Raw genomic sequence first — 25,413 nt, 5'->3', positions numbered from 1 at the left:
AGAGGTATAGTGGGAGGCTGAAGTTATTTGGTTTTGTTCTATGCTCCCTTCTGTTTATTATTTAATTGAGACTTTTGTTTACCGCCTTTTGCCAGTAGGTCCCAAAGTGGTTTGCATCAATAAAAATATGAAACAATGGTGTAGGCTTGAGCAAGATGTAGCAGCTTAGACCACTGCATAACTGGAGCTAATGATGATCAGCCTTCACCCTGGGACTTTTTAAAAAAGTGGCAACCAAGGAGAGACAGAGAGGACATTGGATTCCATAGCAGAATGGTGCAAATTAGAAAATATTTGTCAGCCTTGAATTTGGGAAATATCTTATGGCTATCTATGAAAAGGTTTTAGACTTTAAAAGACACCTTTCTGTGGGGATTGCAGTCTTAATCTCCCCTCACTGTTTTTATTGCTGCCACTTTGGTGGTCTAGTTAATTTTTCTCCCTAACCCCCAAGGGAACATCAGCTTCCCTCACACAAATCAACTGTAGACAAACCCAGCTTCGAAATCTTGAGTGACAAATGATGACCACTAGGGGGATCACACAAAAAAACTTTATTAGAAAAAGATAAAACCATTGTTAAAAATGTTCTCCGAAAGAACAAATAGCCCCCCGCTTCTAGATAAAAATATTCCTTTTGAGACAAATAATTAATTGGAGATAAACAGCTTGTAGTGAGGTCATAGTCTTCTTCCAGATTGGTCAGATATCATCAAAGAGGTCTTCAGGATCACCAGTGTTTTTTTCTGACTCTGAAGGCATCTCTTTCGATGACGGCTGCTTGACTGACGATTTTGGAGGAGAATCAGCTCTAGAGATTTAAAGTAGATAACCTTAGTGAAACAAATTTATGTTGGTTATTTTTAAACAATGGTAGGTGAAGATATCTAAAGGAAAGTTTAGTGTCTTTGGAGACTGTATTCATGTTTAGGAAGGAATTGTGCTCATATTTGCTACTTGCTCATCTGCGGCAAAGCCAGCAATGAAAATTATTCAGGTTGCAATAGTTTAGTTGTCACTTTTCCATTTGAATGCCCTCTCTCATTTTCCTCAAGATGCCAATCCAACCTGTGATGCCAACGTAAAGAATTAAGCAGAAGCAAGCAAGTAAATGGAAAAGACAGCTAAGCTGTATTTAGTTCAGTTACCACTGCATGGCATAGCTGAAAATTGGCTGGAGTTGCCCCCTCATTTTTCTCGCATGAGATTTATAGCTATTTTCTAATATTTTGACATTAGGAGCAAATTCCTAAATTTCAAGGTCTTAAGCTCTACCTTCTGCCTTGCCAATAGTTGAAATATCAAAAAAAAACAAAACAAAAAACTTACAATAGCAAAAAGATTTGAGCTTTCAAATCTAGAGAGTGTATTTGGGCCTGTTGTGCATATTTGAAATCCTTGAGAAGCATGTGTTTTGAGATTCCCAATTTCTTTACCTTCATTGCTTGTCTTTTAATTACAGTGGTTAAAAAAAAATCTGCAGTTTACTAATAAATCCTGATTCATAGAGTTGTTAGCAGGTTGATACAGTCAAGCAGCTGGCACAGGAATTGCATGATCCAAACTTCTGCTATGTACCACACAAGTAACTTTTCACATAAGCCAGGTATTCCACGCAAACCAAGAGATGTGGGCAATCATAGGGCCCTCTTTGGACAACCTCCTCCTACTTCTCCCCAGTATCTGAGGGTAAAATGAGACCATGCCAGCTAGCCACACTCCCAACATCAGCGCATCCATCTAGCCACACCCCAGCAGCACCTATGTGTTTAGCTGAAAGAAGCAAATGGTATGAAGGAACAATAGGCAGGGGAGCCGACTTTTATGGGTGCCTGGTGCGCATGACAGCATGCTGTCATGCCCGTGACCTGGCCTTGGAACCTCACAAGACTTCAGACTTGACTTCTGGTGCTTCGTGAGGCACTGGAAGTTGTGTCGGGGGCCCTGTGGTGAGCACCCACAACAATTTTTTGTGGGTGCCTGGGCACCCAGAGCCCTCTATAGTTGGTGCCCCGACAGGAGGTCACCATCTTGCCAAAGCTAAGCAGGCATGAGCCTAGCCAGTTCAGATGGGAGACTACCAGGGAAACACATGTATATCCCTGTGGGTTCCATGACAGAAGGCAGGGTATAAATGTTAGAAAAGTAAGAAATAAAGAGAGCCTCGTATCCTCATACTAAGTGCACAGGGGCTGCCATCTTATATCTTGATTCTGAAGCACAGATGCACAGATACCAGGGGCATGGACAGAAGGGCATGAAGAGGCATTGCTCTTTTCCCCACACTGTTACAATACACAAAGCATTTTCTTAAACACACAGTAAGCAATGGAATCTCTGCTCTCTGGCTCATACAGTTTGTGCTGCTGCTGCCACCACCACATTAGTTAAAGGAGCTTTGTGAACTCTATGACAGTTAGCAGGATTGCCAGGGAACCAAAACTTTAAAATACATCCCCAAATCAAGGATATTATAGTCCCACCGTGGTTTTTCCAGTGATGTTTTGAACATTCCCACCACAGATGAAGAAAGTCTGCTTTGGGAGTGTGCCAGAACTTGAGAAGATGTCTCCTTGGGGAGTCCCAGGTTGAAATCCATGCTCACCTATAAACCTCACTGGGTGACATTGGGCTATCTCTCAGACAAACCTAAGGTTGTTGTGAGGATAAAACAAAGGGGAAAAAGTACACACACTGCGTTCATCTCCTTGGAGAAAAAGCAGGATAATAATGTAATGAAAAAAGAATTCTAACTTCACCACAGTTTAGCACCCTCAAATGTGAAACATCAACTCTGTTTATGAGTTGTGTGAATAATACAGAGAGCTGAACCACAAATTGAAGGGCAGGTAAGAGCACTGATAAGTATTTGTTTTCTCAGCTGAGAACGAGCCACACAAAACTGAAAAAGCAGATGTGAGACATCTGAACAGGCAAAGCAAAGCACCCACTATTTAGTGTGATTGAGTGCCTATCCTAATGATGAGGTGATACGACAGATAATGCAACTTAAATGCTCCTACAGCCACACAAATTTCAGAATTCTGACAACAAATTAAATATTTCAAAGCTCTTGGAATGTTTACCTAAAACTCAGTTACATGTTAACATCTATGTCCAAAGTGATATGTGCTATTGTTAATAAGACAGGGAATAAACACTTTGCCCTTTTCCTTTTGAAAAAAGAAAAATTCAGATTGGAGGCACAATTTGCCAAGACTTTATATAAGATCTACATATGTGTAGGATGCTTGGTTTTTTGCCAGTGCTGGCACATCCATCATGTCCTAGGCTGTGCTGACATATTTACTGGGGCTTTGTTCTTAAATTCCCAGTGTGGGGTATATTGTAGCATGGTTCACGTATTAGGAAATGTTTTCCTAGAAATTCTAACAACTACACTGGAAAACTACTTGGATTTGGTTATGCTCTCTGCTCTATATAAATTTATCATTAGTTAATCACTCCCCTGTATGAAAATGATGGGGAACTGACACGTTTCCCACTAAACTTTGTGTATGCCAGGGTGAGAATTTCTAACTCGGTCATGTTTTCAGATCCTATGGGGGTTCCTTCACCTCCTATCACTGTGCAGAGCAACATATTCATGGTAGTGGTTTCTTCTATGGAAGGGGTGGGGTAAAATACTCATCACCATTGTACTGGATGGTAATGTAGTCAGGAAGATAGACATCCCTTCATTACATCATGACATGAGTAAAGGTAAAGGGACCCCTGACCATTAGGTCCAGTCGTGGCCGACTCTGGGGTTGCGGTGCTCATCTCGCTTTATTGGCTGAGGGAGCCTGCATACAGCTTCTGGGTCATGTGGCCAGCATGACTAAGCCTCTTCTGATGAACCAGAACAGCGCATGGAAACACCGTTTACCTTCCCGCTGGAGCGGTACCTATTTATCTACTTGCACTTTGACGTGCTTTCAAACTGCTAGGTTGGCAGGAGCAGGGACCGAGCAACGGGAGCTCACCCCGTTGCAGGGATTCAAACCGCCGACCTTCTGATTGGCAAGTCCTAGGCTCTGTGGTTTAACCCACAGCGGCACCGGCATCCCTATCATGACATTACTTAGCTGCTTAAGACAACCTGGTAGCATCTAGCAGTTGTTGGACGCCAACTCTCATCAGCCCCAGCCAGCCAATGGTCAGAGAAGATGACTGCTGTAATCCACAACATCTGGAGAGCACCATGTTGGCTATGGCCAAGTTGAAATTATCCAACCAGTTTAATTTTTGTTATTGAGATGTTTTGCTTCTTCAAAATCATTATCATTTTTAAGCCAAGCAAAAGCTGGATGAAATCCTGGACACAAAGGGGATGAGGAGCTATTGGTAGGGCATGAGATAGTAACACTATAACCCAGATGAAATGGGAGGGTGTGAGGAATTTCCCTGGGTATATAACAGCACAGGCTGGCTGGTCTCCCACTCAGTATGGTTGAGATGTTTCCTTAAACTTGGCTTTTGTGGACTAAGCTCAGGCCCTGCACAATCATGAAGTTCTCAAGACCCAACAGACCCCTAGAAACAGTCTTGTAGGAGTGCCTTAACGACAAAAACTTTGTGGCTTCCTGCACATCTCTCTGTGAGCAGTGCTTTGTGACCAGACATGGAATGAAACAAAAGAAAACAAAAAGAGCACAATTATTTTGATTTTCTTATAAAAAAAATAAAGATTACATCGCTTAATAATGCAAAGCCCAACGCAGAAATCAAGACCCACAAAGATTTAACTAGGCACAGTTGGTTGCCTGCTATCCCAGGGGTGTACCTCAGTCTTTCAAATTTCAGCTGCACCCTGTGCAAGGCAAAAATTCGGCAATCCCTGCTTCTCATTTTGCTCAATTCACTATGTCATAGTTGCAGTACCCTGCAGCACACTCTAGGCTCAGCGCCCAGTGCGACAGAACTGGTTGTGCTGCTCTAAATCTGCCTCTGCCACCCCCCACTTCTAACTTTGTCACATGACTAGGAGAGAGGAGCTTTTTAAATGCATGTGATGGTCTGGGGAGGAGGGAAGTGTGGGAATACGGTGGGAGGGAAGAGTTTACTTAATCGTGCATTTTAGAAAGACATTTTCAAAGAAACTGGGCAACTGAACAGTCCGGAAGGAATTCAGCACTCATTACCCAGCATAAGTGTTTGGCAGAAGTAAAAACTGCACCTGCATTTATCAGAAATACAATCGGCATAATGCATCTGAAAAAAAGATCTAAAGGCACTAATTCAACAAATCATATGTGCATGTTCTAGACTGAAGGCTTCACGATGTTCACCATTGCTGCTTTCAATTGTTAAATTACATTTAAAATTGAGGTTAGTGTTTTTGTTTTTAAAGAATTAACTGTGATCTGCTTGGATATAGCTTGGCTGGATCATTTAAAGAATGATAACTATTGATATATAAAATAATTTAACTCACAAATACATACTGGCCAGAATGAACCCATCTTAATAAAGATCTACTTCTTTTCTTAAACTAAATTTAATATTGTAAAAATAAGCGGTGGCAACAAGTATATTCAGTTTAATATTATTACATTAGGAGAATTAACAAAGTGATATATAATTATTATATGTAGTTAAAACACATTTCTGCCCGCTTGTCAACAATTCAAGTTTTGAGAATTAAATCCATATACCATTAAAAAAAATATTCACAAGCCTGAGGTGAGTTAACAAGAGACATACATTCCTGTGGTTCATTTACACTTAAGCTCATTCCTGCATAAAGGAACTAGACCACACATCTAGACTGAGAAATCGTTTTACAGCCACTGTCTCAGTAGGGAGGGGGAAAAGGGATCTGATTACTTAGTCAAAACCACAAAAAAGTATATACACAGCACAAACGTTTGGGTTTGCCTAGCATTTTAGACAAGAGTTTTTACAAACCCAATACAACATAAACTATCCACCAATATTGCAATATTTTCTACTTTGTCTTTTTAAATTATATTTACAATGATATGCTGGTGCTCAATACTTTCTCCCTTCCAGCAACCCTACAGCAGCTAATCATCTTAAGCAAACTCAATAGTGTTGGTCATTCCACTCATGATTTCTTATTTAGATACATCACTATGGAATGCCTTCTTGAATACACCCAGCAGCCACTATTGATCTGTCACCTCTCAATCTAGAATGTTCATCTTGCTGAATTGGGGGAACAAAAGTTTGAGGGAGGGCAGATATTGTCTTCAAAAAACTTCACCTTTACATTAAACTCCTCCATCAAAGTAGCGGCGGAGGTTAGTTCATAAAGACCACACTAGAAAGTCCAAGACCTCCGTTTAGTATACAAATGGCTTCTCTCTGGTGGTTGCGCTGAAACGGTCGAGACTTGTTCACTCTAAAGCTGAGGCACCTGAGACAACAATGTCTCAGGTGCCTCACCTTCTCCTGGCCCTCAAAGGCCAAGTAAAAATATTGAATCCTGGATATAGCCCCAAACTCCTTCTACATAGGAAATGCTAAAATGTAATGTTCAAATCCCATGCATTTGAATGAAATTTGAATGAGAGGAGTTTGTTGGTTTCACAAGTGGCTCTCAACAGATAGCACCATTAAGAACTTGCAGTGATTCAGATAGTGTGGTAATTTAATTTAAGTGGACATAATCAGTCTTACCTGTTTGCTTCAACAAAGTAAGATTTAATTTGGCTTCTAAAAATGTAACATTTATATTTTAAAAAAGGTGAATTGATTATGCTCCCAACTTGCTAGCATTCCAGGAGCCTCTGGTTCATCACCTGTGTATTCTCATTCATATCGGTGCAAGCTCAGGTAGCTTCTCTCTCTCTTTTCTCTCCCCAAATGAGTGTTTTCCCCTACTATCCCACAATTCTATATAGAATTATTTTAGCCAGGTCATGAAATGGATTTGTGCTGCAATCACAATGATTGAACAGCTTTCATCTATTTTTTAGCTAGAGATGAAATCAAAAGGCTAAAAGAGTACTACACAGTAGGTAGCTATTGGCAGTCTCAGTTGTTGGTAGCATCAAAAAAGCATGCAGACCGTAGTTGGCAGAATAAATACCTGTTCGGCAGGATTCTTAGCCACATAAAGCCAAGAGGCAGGGGAAACTGAGTTAATATTCATCTTTGAAGTATCTGAAGAAGTGTGCATGCACACGAAAGCTTATACCCAGAACAAGCTTAGTTGGTCTCTAAGGTGCTACTGGACAATTAAATTTATTTCATCTTTGAAGTGTGATAGAAGTGAGGATCCTTTTCATGCCTGTGTGTTTTGTCCTTCCGATGTTTTTGCCACTGTCTGTACCAGTTCATTGATGAGGTCTGTGAAACCGACAAAGATTCAGCTCTCTGGATGGATGAATATTTCAGGATCAAACAATGATTCTAGAGCTGGGTGCCATCACTCTACCAAGAGATAATTAATTCCATAGCTGGATAGAAAGGACAGACAGAGCAGAGGTGAGTCTTCTCTGGATGTTAATATACACCAAGGGATGAAGTACCAGTCTAGTTGCAATTCAGAGAGCATTCTGCTGTCAGTTCTTCCTTTGTTTGCAGACAGGAAACCTGCTTCCAAGTTAAATAATTTACACTTTGCAAGTTTATGAAGAATTCATAGCTGCATTCTTGGCAGGAAGTTGGACTGATCGACCCCCAAAATTGATGGGAGCCCTTTGCAAGACTAAAGCATGCATTTCTCCTAAATGGTATTTACCAATCCTACAGGTTTTGAAGCAAATACATGTTCAGGACTGCAGTACAAAGCAAATTAATGTGACTGGTATAAAGAGAAGTGAGGTGTTAATTGAAATTCTTTCTTTCTTTCTTTCTTTCTTTCTTTCTTTCTTTTTCTTTCTTTCATTTGACAATGGAGAGACTTTAATTTATTGTTTTATTTTGACTTTTATTGCTGAATCACTATAAGCTGTCTTTAAGTCTGTTTCTCACAGAAAGTCAGGATATCAATGGAAAGATTGATAAATAAATAACACACAGGGCATATGTAGACCAGATGCAACCCATGTAAAATAACACAGTGTTGCCCAGATGAAACTGGGAAGCACTAATGTCCCATCTCTCTTGGGTTATTCTTCTCTGAAAGCCAGTGCAAGTTTCAACTCCCTAATCTTTCTCTGCCTGCTCCCCAGCTCTGGACAGGGGAACAGGAAGAATGGCTGGCAGACATTTGTCAGGCATCAGTTTCTCACTTGAGGCTTTCGCTTTCCCCTTCCAAAGGATAAACAGCAATTGTATGTTTATGGTTCAGCATCACAGGGAAAGCTTTCATCTGCTGTCTTTCATTAACTAGGTGTGTGTGTCACTATTTACATTGCAAAGCTGGAATTCAATATATATGCTGAAAAATATGAGATTTGAAAACATGGCATAGTTCACAGACTGAAATCATTTAGCGTTTTTTAAAAAATCAAGACAGAAATGGCAGAAATTAACAAATTTTACTCCCTACAAAGTTTTAGAACTCTAATTACAAGAAAGGTAATTGTAACAAATGCAAAGAGCAGAATCTAAGTAATGATATGATTATTATCCTATTAACATGAAGTACAAACATATATTTAAAATCAATGAGAAGAACTTTTTCTGAGGATAAACTCATATGTAAAGTTTTCCATATGTCTTTCCTTTAAAAAAAAAGATTATCTTCTGTTTGATAGCTGTTGTTACTGCATGGAATATCTCTGGATCGGCAGAAGTGAAGAAAGATTTAGAAATATGGTCAAATTTGAGACTTTCCTTGTTAGGCAGAATTGCTGTTATCAAGAGGAATGTTTTGCCGAGAATGTTATTTCTGTTTCAAACATTGCAGATTGTGGATAAAATGGATTGTTTCAAGAGGTGGCAAAAAGATATATCTAGATTTGTCTGGCAGGGCAAAAAGCCCAGAATAAAATTTAAGATATTAACTGATGCAAAAGAAAGAGGGGGGTTTGCCCTGCCGGACTTAAAATTGTATTATGAATCAGCAGCTTTTTGCTGGCTGAAAAACTGGCTGCTTCTTGAAAATACAGATATTTTGGATTTGGAAGGGTTCAACAACAGATTTGGCTGGCATGCATATATATGGTATGACAAGGTTAAAATCCATCAAGGTTTCAAAAACCATATTGTTAGAAAAGCTCTATATAATGTTTGGATTAGGTACAAAGATTTGTTGGAAAATAAAACCCCCAGGTGGTTGTCACCTATGGAAGCTAAGGAAGTGAAAAAATTAAATATGGAATCCAAATGGCCGAAATATTGGGAAATTACAGAGTATGAGGAGGGAAAAGTGAAACTGCAGAGTTATGAGAAATTGAAGTCTAAAGTAAGAGACTGGCTTCATTATTATCAGATAAACGAAGTTTTTAAACAGGACAGGAAAATTGGTTTTCAGGTGGAGAGGTCGAAATTAGAAACAGAGCTTTTGGAACCCAGTACTAAGAATCTGTCAAGAATGTATAACTTGCTGTTGAAATGGAATACACAGGATGAGACGGTTAAATCAGCTATGATTAAATGGGCACAAGACATTGGACATGAAATTATGTTTGCTGACTGGGAGCAGTTATGGACTACCGGTATAAGGTTCACGGCATGTAATGCCTTAAGAGAGAACATTATGAAAATGATTTATAGGTGGTACATGACCCCAGTTAAGCTAGCAAAAATTTATCATACGCCCAATAATAAATGTTGGAAGTGTAAGGAAACTGAAGGTACTTTCTATCACCTTTGGTGGACGTGCCCAAGGATCAAGGCCTTCTGGGAAATGATTTATAATGAAATGAAAAAGGTGCTTAAGTGCACTTTTGTGAAGAAACCAGAGGCCTTCCTCCTGGGCATGGTAGGCCAATTGGTGTCAAGGAAAGACAGGACGTTCTTTATGTATGCGACAACAGCAGCAAGAGTACTTTTAGCAAAGTATTGGAAGACACAAGAGCTACCCACACTGGAAGAATGGCAGACAAAGGTGATAGACTACATGGGACTGGCTGAGATGACTGGCAGAATCCGCGACCAAGGGAAAGAGACGGTGGAAGAAGATTGGAAGAAATTTAAAGTTTATCTTAAGAACTGTTGTAAAATTAATGAGTGTTAAAATGTCTTGGGTAATATAAAATAGAATTGCAGTGACAAACAATTGGATATGAGAAAAAGGATTTAAAGAAAGTGTTACAAGTAATTGAAAGTAGGGGTTGCTGGAAAGATTTTAAAACAGGGGTGCAGAAAAAGGAGGTATGGGGAAGTCGCTGAAAGAAGGTTTAAAGAAAAATAAGGTTAAGAAATTATACGTGTTTATATGTTTGTTTGTTTGTGTATTGTTTTGTATTGTCTTTTAATATGTGTTGAAAAATTAATAAAAATTTATTTTTTAAAAAAATGGAATATCTCTGGATCTCCATTCCAAACCAGAACATTAGCACAACATTTTCAGTGTGGCACTTTTGTTGTCATCTGAGTAGTGCTATTTGCTTCTCATGTTACAGAACTTATCTCTCTATTTGTGTGCCACTGCACACATCTGCACAAATAAGTACCTGGCACGTGGGATTGCTCAAAAGCTAATTTTGGGGAAATAGCTAAACTATTTTTGGGATCTTTACGGGAGATGATTAAGCTTAGACAGACAAAATTGCACTGGCTTCTATAATCTTGCTGAATTTGGGGCATTTAATACTGAACAATAGTGATGTTCTTACTCTGGAGACCACACTATCACTACATATATATATTTATAATTGAACTATATATATTTATAATTGAAGTATGCAAATATAATATAATTACAAGCTACAAAAGGGTTTTATTTTTTGCAACATCAGATTTCCACTGGCCCTGCTTGCATTCAACAGAAGGCAGCACACCATCACACAGAATTTCCAATTACACAAAAGGGTCTATGTAAGAGTCATGTTCCGGTCTGATGCCAGATCCCACAGAGAAGGGTAAGGCTGGAGGAAGGTTGCGTCAAGTTGGCAATTACAAAACCACAGAGAACTCCAAGTGAGAAACCCACCCTGATAAAAGGTTGAGAGCACTCTGGTGCTTTGTAAAGCTCCTGCTATCAGACCAAAGGCACAACCTGCAGGCTCCTTCACAATGCTTTGCCTATTCCTGCAAGTGGTGTGTAAAAGGGGTGACAATTTGCAGTGGTACCTTGGTTGTCAAACGGCTTGGCTCCCGAACAAATCGGCTCCCGAATGCCGCAAACCCTGAAGTAAGTATTCGAGTTTGTGAACGTTTTTTGGAAGCCGAACATCAGACACAGCTTCTGAATGAGTACAGGAAGCTCTTGCAGCCAATCGGAAGCTGAGCCTTGGTTTTCAAATGGTTTCGGGAGTCGAACAGACTCCCAGAACGGATTAAGTTTGAGAACCAAGGTACCACTGTACTACATATTGGAGTTTTATAAATGTAGGAAACAAACCAAGGAGATAACATGAAAAACTAGGTCCCTTTTTGCAGACTTATAGAGCAATTCTTGCCATAAAAACTTGAGGGCCCATGTACAGTTAATGCCATGTATGGCATATGGAATCAGAATGGGATGTGTTGTAATGCACCTGCAATAGCCCTGAACTGGTTTTTCATCTGCGCATAAGGATACTGGTGGGGTCAGAGGCAGGTGGGAGTCTGCAACATTCCATACATCATGGAACTTTTTGTTATTGATACTGATTCCTGCAATGCTATGTTATGCTCTTAAGCGCCAAATTAAGACATGGAAGCTTCTATGTAGGCATTCCTTAAAGGCAATAGATTCCTTGATCTGTGAGAGTGCTGGTTCTCCCAGACTATTATGATCCTGTGGCTGGGCTTTTCACACAGTCTTTGTAATCACGTCATTAAATTCACAACCATGAGACAAGTTTTGAGTAAATAGCACTACTGAGTGGTGTGCGTTACAATAGTTCTGTAGGGATCACGACAGTCTACTTTCAGCAACTGAATCAAATATTAGCTCATAAAAAGCATTGGTCTGAAAAACCCAATTAAATTTCATCACCAGGAGGTGGTTCACAAGAACTAGCATATTAATAATAGGGACTAATTATATCCACAGATTTCACTAATCCAGCTATGTCCTCTAAAGCATACGGAATGAGTCTGATCTAAAGTCCATGTAACTCTCACTGCTGAACTCAGTATTCAGGGATTCAGGGCATGTGTGTTGATTCAGTGAGAGGCATTTAAGAACTTTTAGCATGTTCCTATGAAGTTTTGCGGTGGCATATAGAATATAGATTTATGTGGGCTAAAATTACTAATAAATTCAAGGCACCCAGTTCTTGAGACAGGTTATTACTATATTTACAATTTTGCTGGAAGGAATCTGGAATGCCAACATGTTGATCCTAATTGTAATAATTACCTACGGTACTTCCTGGATGACTAGCATGTCAGAATTAGTCTAAAGGCTTGCTCTTAAGGCACTGAATTTAGGTGGTCTATATTATTTTCCCCCATCTGCCACAAAACCTGGGATACTTCACGCATAATCTCTTTTGTTGCTGCAGTACTATTTCTGCAGGAGAACTTTACAGAAATTATTATTCTGTAAGGATCGGTGGGGGGCAGGGAGGATATCAGGAAGCACATTCATTTTGGATATTCATCACTCATGGAGGTATTCATTTACATCCTGCAATAAGACGTACATATTGACTCAGTTTGCATGTAAAACTAAACCAAACCATGGGCTCTCGGAAATTGTGGCTGCTCTGCTCTTCCTGCAGCCCAGTTCATCCTGCTGCTGTTGTGCTACTGTGAGCTAAGCCATGGTTTGGCATAGCACATTGTCCAAACTTCAGCTTGTGATTTGTCTCCTCCAGACAAACCACAAGCTGTAAACAAATTACACATCTTGTTTACAGCTCATGATTTTTCTGAAGTGAGACAAACCATGAGCCCAGATTCAAAGAATATGCTAATCCAAACCATGGCTTAGTTTGCAGTAGCAGGAGGATTGTGGGAGGAACCAGGTGGCCTCACTTTTCTCTCCAGGAATCCACATGTTCATGTCAAGTCATGTCTTGACTTAGTTTTATGTGCAAATCAGGTTGTTATGAGGAATGGAGAATCAGCAGCAGTAAACAGAGAAGTAAACACAACTTTAACATTAAAAAGTGTTAAAATATGCATTCAAAACTATTTTTCACATCTATCCATTGGAGCAAAGAAGAGATGTGTACAAAGCATAATCAATCAGTCCATTATGCCAAGCACAGGGGAACTTTCATAAAACTACCATCAATAGTATTGGCTGGTGAAATTGGCCGCAATTCTTCCTCCCCTCTCCTCTAAATCATTCGTGGTAGCCAAAACAGCAACAAAAAGAGTAATGTGTTTGGTAGACAAGAGGTTGAAGGAAATGAATCAAGAAGCAGTTGCCAGCAGACAGCAATGGCTAAATGTAGTCTCTTCTAGATAGGAGACATCTGTATTCTTTAAATCTACAACAGACAAGCCTACTTAGGGTTTCTAGCCATGCAGATCTTCTGATTGGAGATGCATGTGACAAATGTTCTAGAAGCAGCTATCCTGCAAATTTTGATATCACTGAGAGGTAGAACAGGAAGATGGGCTATAAAAACACAGTGCCATACCTGCATTCATGCAAAGGCAAGACCACATGTTCTACAACAGCTTATCTTGAGTAGCATGACAACTGCCAACAAAATCTACCAGCAGATCATGTAGCTATTTAAATGTATTTACAGAACAAACATGAGCCCTTTTCAGACATCTGATCCATGGTGGGCAAATGAGTGTAACCAAAAGGTCAGGGAAACAGGGGTCTGAGATGCAGCCCTTTTCATTCAGAGAAAAATGGCTCCTAGTCGTACTGGCTATGTATTACCTCCAGGACCAGAGGCAGTTTGCCTCTAATTATCAGTTGCTGGAGAGCACAAATGCCTGCTGGTGGGCTTCCATTAGGCATTTTGTTGGCCACTGTGAGAACAGGAGGCTGGACTAGATGGACCTTTGGTATGATCCAGGTAGGCCTTTGCTCTTTTTCCTCCACAAAGGAAAGTGAGCCCGCATAGACCGCGATCGACCACTATCAAACAGGGATCGACCTGTCAATCGCAGTCAACCGGTTGGACATCCCTGATGTATACTGTTCATTTTCAATGTTGTAACTGATGTTGTGTTTGCTGTTTTTGCACATTTATAATATTCAGTGTAACTATGCATGTTCCTTGGAGATGCACATTGAGCCAGTCTGCATACAACTGCACATGCACAGATTGTTCTGTGCAAACATGAACCTTAGTCTTTAGTCTTTGCCAGCTGGCCACCTGGGGGAACCTAGCATTACTGCACAATACTACATGGCAGGTTGCTGCAGACAAATGGCTTGCCAGGCAGAGGGAGCTACCATGCAGTGTTAATTTAACGTAAGTATGGCTTTAGATTTGTTCATGTGTAACCTCCGGGGTCAATGCCAGTATCATCTATACAAAATATTTGCAGGGCGGAAAGTCAAAGAAAGTGGGAAAGGCCTTTGTCTGTTTTCAGATGCTGCCTCTAGGCAGCACTCCTTGGAGAATATGCTTAATTTAATAGTTTGCTGTCATGTTTTCTTGACTGATTCTTGACTGAATAAAAGACAATAACTGTTGTCTAAATGTCCCTTATGTACACAGTTGGGATCAATACAAGAGCAAGAGCAAGAATTAAATCGATATGAGAATAATGAACCAAACTAACTCTGATTAAATCAACGAACATAGGCGCATCAGACCCCCTCTTAGGTACCTGTCTTGCTTGACTGATTCAAGTTAACAAATCTCTGCATAGCTGAAACCCTGAGGCTTTGCGAGTTGTTTACTCTTTATCCAGCGAAGATGGTTCTGTTAATGGGGAAGAAAATGTATGGGTATCTTTTTTTTTCTTTCCTTCCAACATTCTTCAAGAATGACATTCTACCTAGCATTTAAAACACAAATCTAAGCTTTTATAAAGGTAGATCTCAGCAAGGCATTCAAAATGCAACAACTCAGGGACAAAGCTAAGTTTTCAGTCTCGTTCTTGTGACAGGGGCCAACTTCAAATTGGCAGATCAAGCCTTGCCTAGTAAAGTACTATGGGAAATGAAAAACCTCTATGAGCTATTTCTTTAAAACAAAATTCTTTGTGCTGCTGAGCCATGTAAACTTTCCTGTAAAAACATTATGATAACCCATGGGGTCCAGGTACAGAATCCTCTCATCTCCTGGTGCAATGTGATTGTATTTTCTGTGCTTCCTTTCATTATTTGAGCCATCACAGAACAAAAATCTCACCCTCCAAACTGTGATTGCTATTCTGAGATTAGGGTGCTCTGACAACCCATCTCTCCGCAGACTAAGCACAAACCAAATCTTCAGGTTACTGAGGAACTGAAAGACTGCCAGGAATGAAATATTTCTCATTGCGTTTAGAGAGATAAAATAGGTAAAAAGCTATTTACTTTGTAGGAATACGCAACTTTCTAAGGAAGGCAGAACTCTTCATCAGGCAAGTTAGAAGAATACTTAGGTCTTTGCTAGGTAAAGAGAAAAGCTATTCTGAGGCAAACATTTTCACTACTGACAGGTGGTGGACCAGCAAAAAAAACACCAACTACCCCAACTTTCAACACTTTGTGCGCTCCCTATTCCCTGAGACTAGTACAGCAGCAACAGTTGGTTTGTTATGAACTGCTTGTGTACAGTTACCTGGAAATTCCCAGATTTTACATTTCCTGGTGTTTGTGTTTCTTTGGCCACATTAAGTCTCAATCTTCCTGTCTTTGCTATTTGCTAACGTTGTTCCTGATGATGCACAAACAGCTGAGTCAGAAATTCTAGCTTTTCCAATATGGAGATATGCCAAAGCTTGTGAAGACCCAGCAGGAAGACCCAGTCCAGGGATTCAGAATGTCTTGCCTAATCGGTTGTTTTGCCTTGGCTGAAAGGCAGGCTTGCTTGTGCTATGGCTTTGGGACAACACGAATTACAGGCCATACAATTTAATGTCAATTGCTTACTCATCTCACAATGGTGGGAACAAAATCCCAGGGAAACCAAAATGGTCTGAGGAGGATAATTTACTGCTGTATTTTTGCTGGAACAAAACTTCTTCCTTTTAAGATGCTTTCACGTTAGAACACTATTTTCAATGTCTGGAACAATTTAAACCAAGTTCCACTCTGCAATTCAACATTTCCAAAGGAATAAGCCAAATAAGCAGACAATAGGTTTTCTTAAAAGATTTTTTTTTAAAAAATGTGTAAATGCAAATCCAAAACCTTTATGCTAACACTCTCTGGAAATCAAATATGCTGATTAAACTGTGCGCCTCATGGATTGAGGCACTTTTGCAAATGATTTTGCAGCTGAAGGAGATGAAAATGTTTTAACTAATCTGATGATATGAAATATCATTATGAATATTATGAACCTTCACTATGTTTTTGAAAGTCATACAAAGATCCTAGTGCCTTTGCTGAGACAGAAGAAAAATAAATATAGAATTTAACCAACAATTACAAATGAATAGTTAACATATGGTGGTCAACCACATATAGCATAAAGTGGTCAACGCATAGGCAAATATTTGGATTCTACAAATCTGTTAAAGAATACCAATTACCTTAATCTAATATGGGTACTTCATATTTTCCAACTTACAGAAACTTGGGGGTGCTGTTAAGTCAAGGAAATGGCCACTACAGTTCAAATCCGATTCTCCCTCCAGCTGCTTAATTTTTTTTTTAGACAAATAACCATTCCAGTTATGAATGTGCGGGATCAAACATTCTGGCTCACCTTGGTTGCAACTGCCAGAATCCTTGCACTTGTCACTGGAAGCTCATGAACAACTGCCCGCTCCCCTCCCCATGTCTGAAACTAGAAAGGATAGCAAGGGCTTTTCAGTTTGCCCCAACACCATGGAATTTGCTCCAGCAGGCAAAGGGACCTTAGCCTTCTTCCCAACTTTGAAACGGTGGAGGAGGCAATGGTGATGACACAATTGCAGAGACAATTTGCACCCAACTCTGCAGCTGCAAGACTGAGAAGATGGCTGAGGTTCATCACACCCTCCCAAGGACAACAGCAAACTAGCTATGGGAAAGAAAGTTGCAAGATTCTGATCTAGCTCAAGACCTAGAACGTTTTGCATGAATAGCCTGCGCTCTGTCCCGCAGCCACACACCCCTCCCCGCCCGGCATTTTCCTTTCACGTCATTGTATGAAAGCATCATGGCAAGGAGTTAATTCATAAACAAATAAATACTGATTGAACTCAATGCACAATTATACCAAGCACCAAACTGCGTATTATTTAGCTGTCTGTGTAGACTTCTGTTGCTATGCCGCACATAGAAGCAGTTTAATTTCCCTCGGGGAATTAAGAAAGGATAAAGACATTCAGACATTTCTGGTCTGTAAAACTCAAAGTGGGAGGACAGCTCAGAAGTCCAAACCACAGAGCAAAAAGCACCCCATAAAATAGAAATCAGACAAAATACTCTACAGACAAAAAAACTCTAATTATAAATAACTAAACAAAGGATTGTGAACATATAAGACAACGTTCAATGGCATTTGCCTGCCTGCTCAGGGGAAAGCACATTATTCACATTATTCATTTTATTTCATGTTATTTTTTCACTGAAAACTTTTAATAATTGTGGGTAGGTGGGTGTGGGTGTAACGTCTATAGTGAGAAAATCAGCAAGAATGCAGACATTCAAACTGTATGGAGAGTTTGATCCTTGTGATATATTAATAGAATCCACACAATGCTTAATACATGAAGCTAATGAATAGGTTTCAAAAAGTATTATTACACAAGAACATCATGTATCATATAGTTAAATATGCACGTTCATGCATAAACTAATATAAGCCTATATATAGCTTCCTATTGGGTGTATTCAGATGCAATGGCAAACCATTGTTTACAGCAATCCAGGAAAGTACCGTATTTTTTGCTCTATAAGACTCACTTTTTCCCTCCTAAAAAGTAAGGGGAAATGTGTGTGCGTCTTATGGAACGAATGCAGGCTGCGCAGCTATCCCAGAAGCCAGAACAGCAAGAGGGATTCCTGCTTTCACTGCGCAGCGATCCCTCTTGCTGTTTTGGCTTCTGAGATTCAGAATATTGTTTTCTTGTTTTCCTCCTCCAAAAACTAGGTGCGCTTGTGGTCTGGTGCGTCTTACAGAGTGAAAAATACGGTACTTGATCTCTACCCCTTACATATGGAAGGAGTAGAGGAGGGTGTACACTAGCCCGCGGTTGCTTATGTTCATAATAGCAAACAATGTTTTGCTTTTATATCTGAATGCAGTCACTGAGTTTTCACTGGCAATACCTCATGATCATACACACTGTGCGGATTGTTATTTATTTATCTATCACACAAATCAGATCCTGCACCTGTGTACAGTTTCAGTGCATTCCTATTTACCATTTTCTGATGCTTATCATTTTATATATATAAAAAGAAAAAGAATGTATTTTGTACTCGGAAATAGTGGCTGCAATTTAATACATTAGTGATTTTGTCTGTTACCAAATAAATTTGTGCATTTCTATTTTGGGGGATGCTTTCTTTGTTCGCTGTACATTTTGGGTGAGGACACCACAGTAGCAGCATAAGCATGCAGCAGAGATTTGCATATTATAATACAATCTGAAAAAATGGAGAGAGCTTTTATGTCATATCTCTCTGGAAGAATAAAAAGCTTTACTCTTAGATAGTAAATTTATGCTAATGACACCACGGCTCATCTAAAATGAGAGGGAGGAATGAAACACTAAAGTGTCAAAAGCTAGCTGATGGTGACCCTGCAGGCACATGCCACTGATCAACTAATTACTATGATTCTGAAGGATGCCCTAGGAAACAGCAAGTGGTTGACTGCTGGGACAGACAGGCTGAATCTTTAAGCAGCTGAAATTTGCTGAATGAGAATTTGTCATTGTCTCTTTTGAACGAGGGTGGGGCGTGTTTATTGCCTGTTACCTCAAGAAGCTCTTGCATTTATTTTATGGTTATGAAAAAGAAGCCACCGATTATGTATTCATTCTCTAATTATGAAAATCACTCACAGTCTGAATTCCAGTTGTTTGGCAATCAACTGATCATTCCTCCAAAACAAACAAACAACATACAATTGTGTCCAAAGGAAAGCATTTATCTCATCCAGAATGGTAGTTATTATATACAGCCTGTAAATATAAACCTATCCGAAATTTTCAATCTATGCCTCACCTTCAAGACAGACTAGGTTGGTAGGTATTTAGGACAAGGCCTTTCCTGTAAGGAGTGCCCCAATTGTGGAATTTCCTCCCCAAGGCAGATAGGTTGGCCAACATCCTAGCCTAGCCTTAGGCAGGCCATAAAAGCAGTTTAGTTTTACTTGGCTTTCAATGGGCTTTAAATTCTGCTGTATGGCTTTGTATTTTGATTTGTATAGTTGTTTTAATTATTCTGTATAACCCTTGTGAGCACAAAGGCAATCCATAACTATGTTAAAGAAAAGAAAAAGAATTCAGGGACAAGTATGCTTAAGACCATTGATTAAAATGTATAGGATTGGCCTGGGAAGACCCAAGCTCCTTTGAAGGTGAGTATAAATGGCTAGAAATATATATATATACTTTTGATTCCAAAACTAATCTTAACATACAAATCCAGTCTCCCAGGATAGTTGTTGCTGTTTGCATCCAACAGTCTCGGGAGACACTGGAAGACTTTACCTTTGGAGATAAAGTCAAACGGTTGGAAAGTTACAACTGTGGCTGCAAAGCCTGATAGAGGAGAGACATGCTTTATTGCAGGTGGGGCAGACGAGGGCATCCAGGTTTGCTGCTACAGGTTATTCTCTCTGTGCTTCTCCCAGTGATCATTCCTCCTCTGGTCACTACTGTGGATACATGATCTGTCTGTCTCCAAGCACTGCCATCGTCTGGAAGGGATTCCCATATGGTGTCTTGCATGGACACAATCATCTTGTAGAGCTTAGGTAGGAATGCTGTCTTGCTGAGCAGGTTGAGAGGCCGTAGCTCTGACTTGCTCCTACCTGAAAACCCATAGAGCTGCCGCCAGTCAGTGTAGGGGGTACTAAGCTAGATGGGCATATAGTTGTGTTGATGGAGAACTGACCTTCAGGGCTATGCATTCCCACCCCGGTTCCTGTTGCCCAAGGTCTTGCACAGAGTCTGACTGCTGAGGGAGGAAGTAGTTCTGAGGACACCCTAGTGGCCATGCAGGTTTTGGTTCCTGGAGCTCCTCCATCTCTCCAGGGCATCCCTTCTGTGTCTGGCTCATCGGAAGGATCTTCTTCTTCAGGTACTGTTTGTTTACCCAGGCCCAGAACTATTCCATCTGATAGCCTGGTGGCTGAGTGGCTCTGGCTGAAGCAGCTTGAGGTGTCAGACAATGTCTAGCTATGCTCCTGGTCTCCAGGAAGAGTTCCACAAATATGCTTGTATGGCTCCACATGGAGGGTGTTTATTGACTAGTGCAGGAATAGTGGGAGGGACCCCACTTTTAGGGAAATGGTGGACATCCTGTGGTTCCTCCAGGCAGTACCCACCTCGTCTGTCAGAAGCTGGTCATATCCAGTGCAGGGGTGGGTGCTGTGTTCTGGAAGTTAGTCAAGGGCCTCCTAAGGGAAGTCCACATTGTCCTCCTGTTTTTCACTGTCCTGTACACCTTACTTGTTTAACTGTTCTTTGCCTCTGGCAGTGTGGCTCTGTCATTAGTAGCTCCTAGGTTTTTTGGACCTGGAGTGGTCGGATGTGGTATGTGAGGTCGAGAGGTCATCTCTGCTCTTCCAGACATTCTGGGGAGAGAGGGATGCCCTCTCCCACCATGAGAATCATCCATTTGGACCCTGCTTGACACTTCCAAATCACTTCCTACCCAAAGTCATATTGGGCAGTGATTTACAACAGCCTATAATTTGCAAGTTACTTAACTTTGTGGGCTAACAGGGCAGAAATCATTCTTATAGACTGGTTTTATTTTATTTTCAGAGTAGTGAAATTTGGAGCACTCTCTCTCATACAGATTCTAGCAGCGTAATTGGTTCTATTTTATCCCCCTTTTAAGCTACAGAAACAAAAAGCAAGGGAACGCGTATGTGAGACTGGATTGTTTTACAGCTCTATTCATTTTAATTGCCTAATTTCTCCCCCATCAGCATTCTTTCAAGAAAGATTTGCTCCTCAGTCAAATATGGCATGTGCTAGAACCTAATACAAAGAGGTTTTTCACAGCCAATAATAATACATTTTGGAAAATGAGTTCCAACGTGCTAATAAACCTTTAAGTATAGAAGTGGCAGCAGTGTCTCTAATAACATATGATGTAAAGATCAATTTGAATATCAAAGAACATATTGAAATACTTTCAAAATTGCTACCATTCAGTCGGTATAAATGGGAAGGGGCCAAAATCTAATAATGATTCTCCCCCCACTTCAGCACTTTCTACCCTTTAGTACAAGTAAAAACACACACAAATTATTTGAAATTAACAGGCTTTACAGGGAGACGAGAGCCAAAAACTGAACATTAATTCACCATTATACAACACTTGGGTCATTGTTTGTGCATTGAAACAATCTGTTCAAAAAATGACATCAGCAGACTTCAGTAAATAGCTGCACTTATAAACCTTTTTATCTTATACATAAGGCATGAAAGAACAAGGTAGGAACATTTGTGAGGTCACCAGCTGCTAAGGAGGAAATGTAACAAGCCCATAGCAACTCCCAGTCTCTTGTGCCGGAGGCAAAAGCATCCCAAGTCACTCCTGGTCTTTTTCTGTTCCACCCACTAAACCAGCACAAAAGAGAGATGTCCAAGAATCACCCTGGACTTTGTGTACCATAGATGATTTGAGTGATTTCTGTGCTGGCACAGCATCCAGTCAAGGATCATGGTTAGTGTGTGGTAGGCATCTCATGCAGATGACCTTAGCAAACTTGGATAGATTTCTAAATTTTCCTGTTACACATTTTTAAAAAAAGCAGTTTCATTTTCGGCACGCTGCCATACATCCTGAAGCAGCAATGCTGTTTACAGCTAGATGTGCTGAAAAGTTATTAGGAGATGCTGTTCATTACAGAACAGTGTTTCTTCCCATTACATTTTTTTCCTGCCAACACTCTGATGAATCGACATGGTGTAAGCACATGTTTAGCTCACTGGCTGATGGCATGTCTTTCTGGCTTCAAAACACAGGGTGAGATCCAATGCTGCCATCCTCCTTGCAGAACAGTGTCAGATCCAGTTGAGGCATCGTAAGAGGAGACAAGGCACATCCCTCAGATTCTTCCTGTGACACTTTCCATGCTGTTCCAGAGGGTCCCCCGGCCCTCTGGAGGGTCCCTCTGGTTGAGGCTGATGGGAGTTTGCAGCCCAACAACATCTTGATGGCCATAGGTGCCCCACCCATGGCTTACATAGAAGGGATACTGGAGGTGGAGAAGTCTGGAGGGGACAAGATGGGAAGGTGGGGAAGGCAAGTGGAACTGGTAGGGAGGAGTAAATTGGGCTATCTCTTTCCCATGGCTGGCCTAAGACTTTTTGATGCTAGAGGTGGAAAGTAAATGGCACCTTCTCCCTACACTCTCCAGTTAAGGAGAACAGTACCCAAGACATAATATCTCACAACTGCCTCCTCCTGGCAGTAAAAATAGAACAACAAATTAAATTGCTACTTTCATGACATCCAAAATCAGATGCTTGAGGAAGCCTCCTAGCTCTGCCAATACCCCCTTCATAGTGAGTCTGGCTACTTAGGTTTTCCAATGAAATACCAGAATGGCATAGTGATTCTGTAGGAGTCAGAAGCCACTGATTCCTATTTGAGAGCTAAGCAAGATAGAACATAGAAAATTATGTGATCAGAATCTCCTGTGTTGTCGTTTTTCTTTTCTTAGCTAGCAGCCCTTCAGATGTTTTCTTTTCAATTAGATGTGAAATGAGCAAGGCTGCCTAGGGTAGCCAAAATGTTTCCATTTGGTTTAAAAAAAGAGAAGAGAATCCTAAACCTGGGAATGAATGCTGTGAATCCAGCACACCATCTACTTCCTTTTAACTGAGATAAAGTCATCTCAATGTTTAGATTGCCCAGAGGATGTTGGGGATCCACAGTAATTCTGGTTCTGCAAATTGGGTGCTAAACAAATGGGGTTTCATGGGATTCTGAACTCACCAGTGATACGAGCCAAGCTTATCAATGCAATGCAGCAGGCTGGGAGCATATATGGCATCTAATAAAATGGGGGATAGAGAGTGGAAGACTCAAGCAGGCAGCTGCCCCCAGTACGCAATAGCCTGTCTGAATCTGATAGCCGACTGCAGACACACTTATTGGATGATTCTCACATTTCTAGTGCGTACATGAGATGCTTTACATTTCCCCTTAAAACAAAATGTTTGCAAACCATTTCCCAGCAGTTGGATAGGCTATGGCTCCTACTGTATAATGGGCCTGCTGTTGTATAATGTGTGGAACCGTCATTAAAAGGTTGGTAGCGCTGCCAGCTATCTGTAGTTGACAGGCTGGTGGCATGTGAGAGGGGCTTTCTTGTGATGGCCCCCCAGATTGTGGAATGCACTCTTCTGAGGTGTGTCTTGTGTCATCACTGTATGCTTTTTGATGATTGTTCAAGATGCATTTCTTTAACCAGGCCTTTAGTTGAGGATATGCTGTGCACTGGTCTCTGCTTGTTTTGCTATTCTGATACCTGCTTTTGAGATTTTAATTCCCAATTTTGAAATAGATTGTACTTATTTTAATGGCAATATTTTTTTAACCTGCCCTGGAAGCATAGCTACAAAAAATAAAAAATAAAATAACCAACCTAGTATGGGTAGACTTCTTACACAATTTTTTAATAGCCAGCCTTGGTTTTCAGGGCTCTGGATAATACCTAGTTTATATTCACAAAAGCATATATCAATACATAACTATAAATGCTAAGGTGCAATTATTTGTTCTTGACACATCAAAAATATGTGTACAGCAGGTGTAACAGCACTAGTATGAAGTTATGTGTAACAACACTGACCTTACTACTTCACTTTTATATCAATCTACACAAACACACACACACACACACACACACACACTGCTCTGTAGCCCAGGAATCCAGACCTGGGCCTGAGGTTCTCAACTCCTGTACTAGCTCATCACAAAATAAGCTCAGCTTTCTACAAAAAAATACCTATCAAACAGGAATGCTTTATGAATCACCTCTTACCCAAAATGGGGAATATATTCAAAACAGAGGCCTTAACATTTTATTTGGTGGCTTCTGTCTGTTAGAAAGGGGGGAAGGGATTAAAACATGCTTAATGCATGCCATTAGTTCTACAACATTGTAAACAAAATGGAGGAGGGGGCAGAGAGGGAGATATTACTTTAAAAGCCCAGTGGGAAATACCCACTGCCAGAAATATGTTAGCCATATAATAGTTTTATGCTGCTGTATCGTTATTATGCCACACTTTTCTTTCACCACTAAGGGTGCTATGTTTCATTTTCAGTAAAGATTTATTGATTCCCAATTGTTTGTGAAGGGAAAATGTGACATTTATGGTTTTACGCTTTACTGAGATACTACATTCTATGCAGAGGATGTCATTAAAATGCACTGTATTGTTTGATTCTGTCATGGCAACTGCAGTATTTTCCACATGGAGATTCCTAAAAGCACTTACTAAATCCATGTCATTTCTGCCACAATGAAGATGGTCATAAAAACTAAAGAAACTGTCCTTACCGTGGAATTTTAAGAACTTTTCATTTTTTGTAATTAAAGTAGCATATTAATCTCATAGAGTGGCGATTTAATGCAAAGTAATGCTATAAATTCTAAGGTCTGTCCTTTTAAAGATTTATCCTGTTGAAACACAAACATATTGTTTACGCTTGAAATACATATTTAGCAGCTAGCATTTCTGCAGAGAGGGTAAAAAAAACTAGATAAGAAAATCCAGCGATATAAACTCATGCAGAATATTTTACAGTTCATAGCAGATAAATATTAAATGTTTTATTATTTTAATTCTACTTTTCATGGATTTGCAAGTTTTATATTTTGGACATTCATTGACAAGCTTCCTTTTCAAGCCTGAACACATACGTTGAAAGAAACTTAAGCTAACATGACTTCTAGTAGTAGGTAATTGTGACAGCTCTGCCGTGGAAGTGGTGGGGCTGACAAAAAGGACATGAAGTGGATGATGGCATCCCTGACCACTGGCCATGCTGGCTGTGGCTGATGGGAGTTGGAGAGGCACAGGTTCCTCCTCTTTGCTCCATACTTCAAATCACTGACACCATTCTGAATTAAAGCAGGCAACGATGAACTGGCAAGAGAAAATGCAAACCATCTGATGCTACAGTGGTCCAGGGAA

The 25,413-nt window shown here is 40.2% G+C and overlaps 1 protein-coding gene across 6 annotated transcripts in view; it reads right to left on the bottom strand.

The window, feature by feature from the left end:
• Nucleotides 1-539: 539 nt before the first annotated feature.
• The window catches only part of XRCC4 (X-ray repair cross complementing 4), a 101,758-nt gene continuing 76,884 nt past the window's right edge, over nt 540-25,413 (bottom strand). For all 6 annotated transcript variants that reach the window (XM_053407658.1, XM_053407653.1, XM_053407655.1 and 3 more), the window contains one exon: nt 540-811. In XM_053407658.1, the coding sequence (XP_053263633.1) occupies nt 703-811 (109 nt within the window). In that variant the 3' untranslated portion in view covers nt 540-702. The remainder of the gene's footprint in view (nt 812-25,413) is intronic.

Source organism: Podarcis raffonei, chromosome 11 (genome assembly GCF_027172205.1).
Source record: "Podarcis raffonei isolate rPodRaf1 chromosome 11, rPodRaf1.pri, whole genome shotgun sequence".
In the NCBI taxonomy this organism is placed as follows: Eukaryota; Metazoa; Chordata; class Lepidosauria; order Squamata; family Lacertidae; genus Podarcis; species Podarcis raffonei.
The sequence above is the reverse complement of the archived record's forward strand: the minus strand, read 5'-3'. Positions and strand labels throughout refer to the sequence as shown.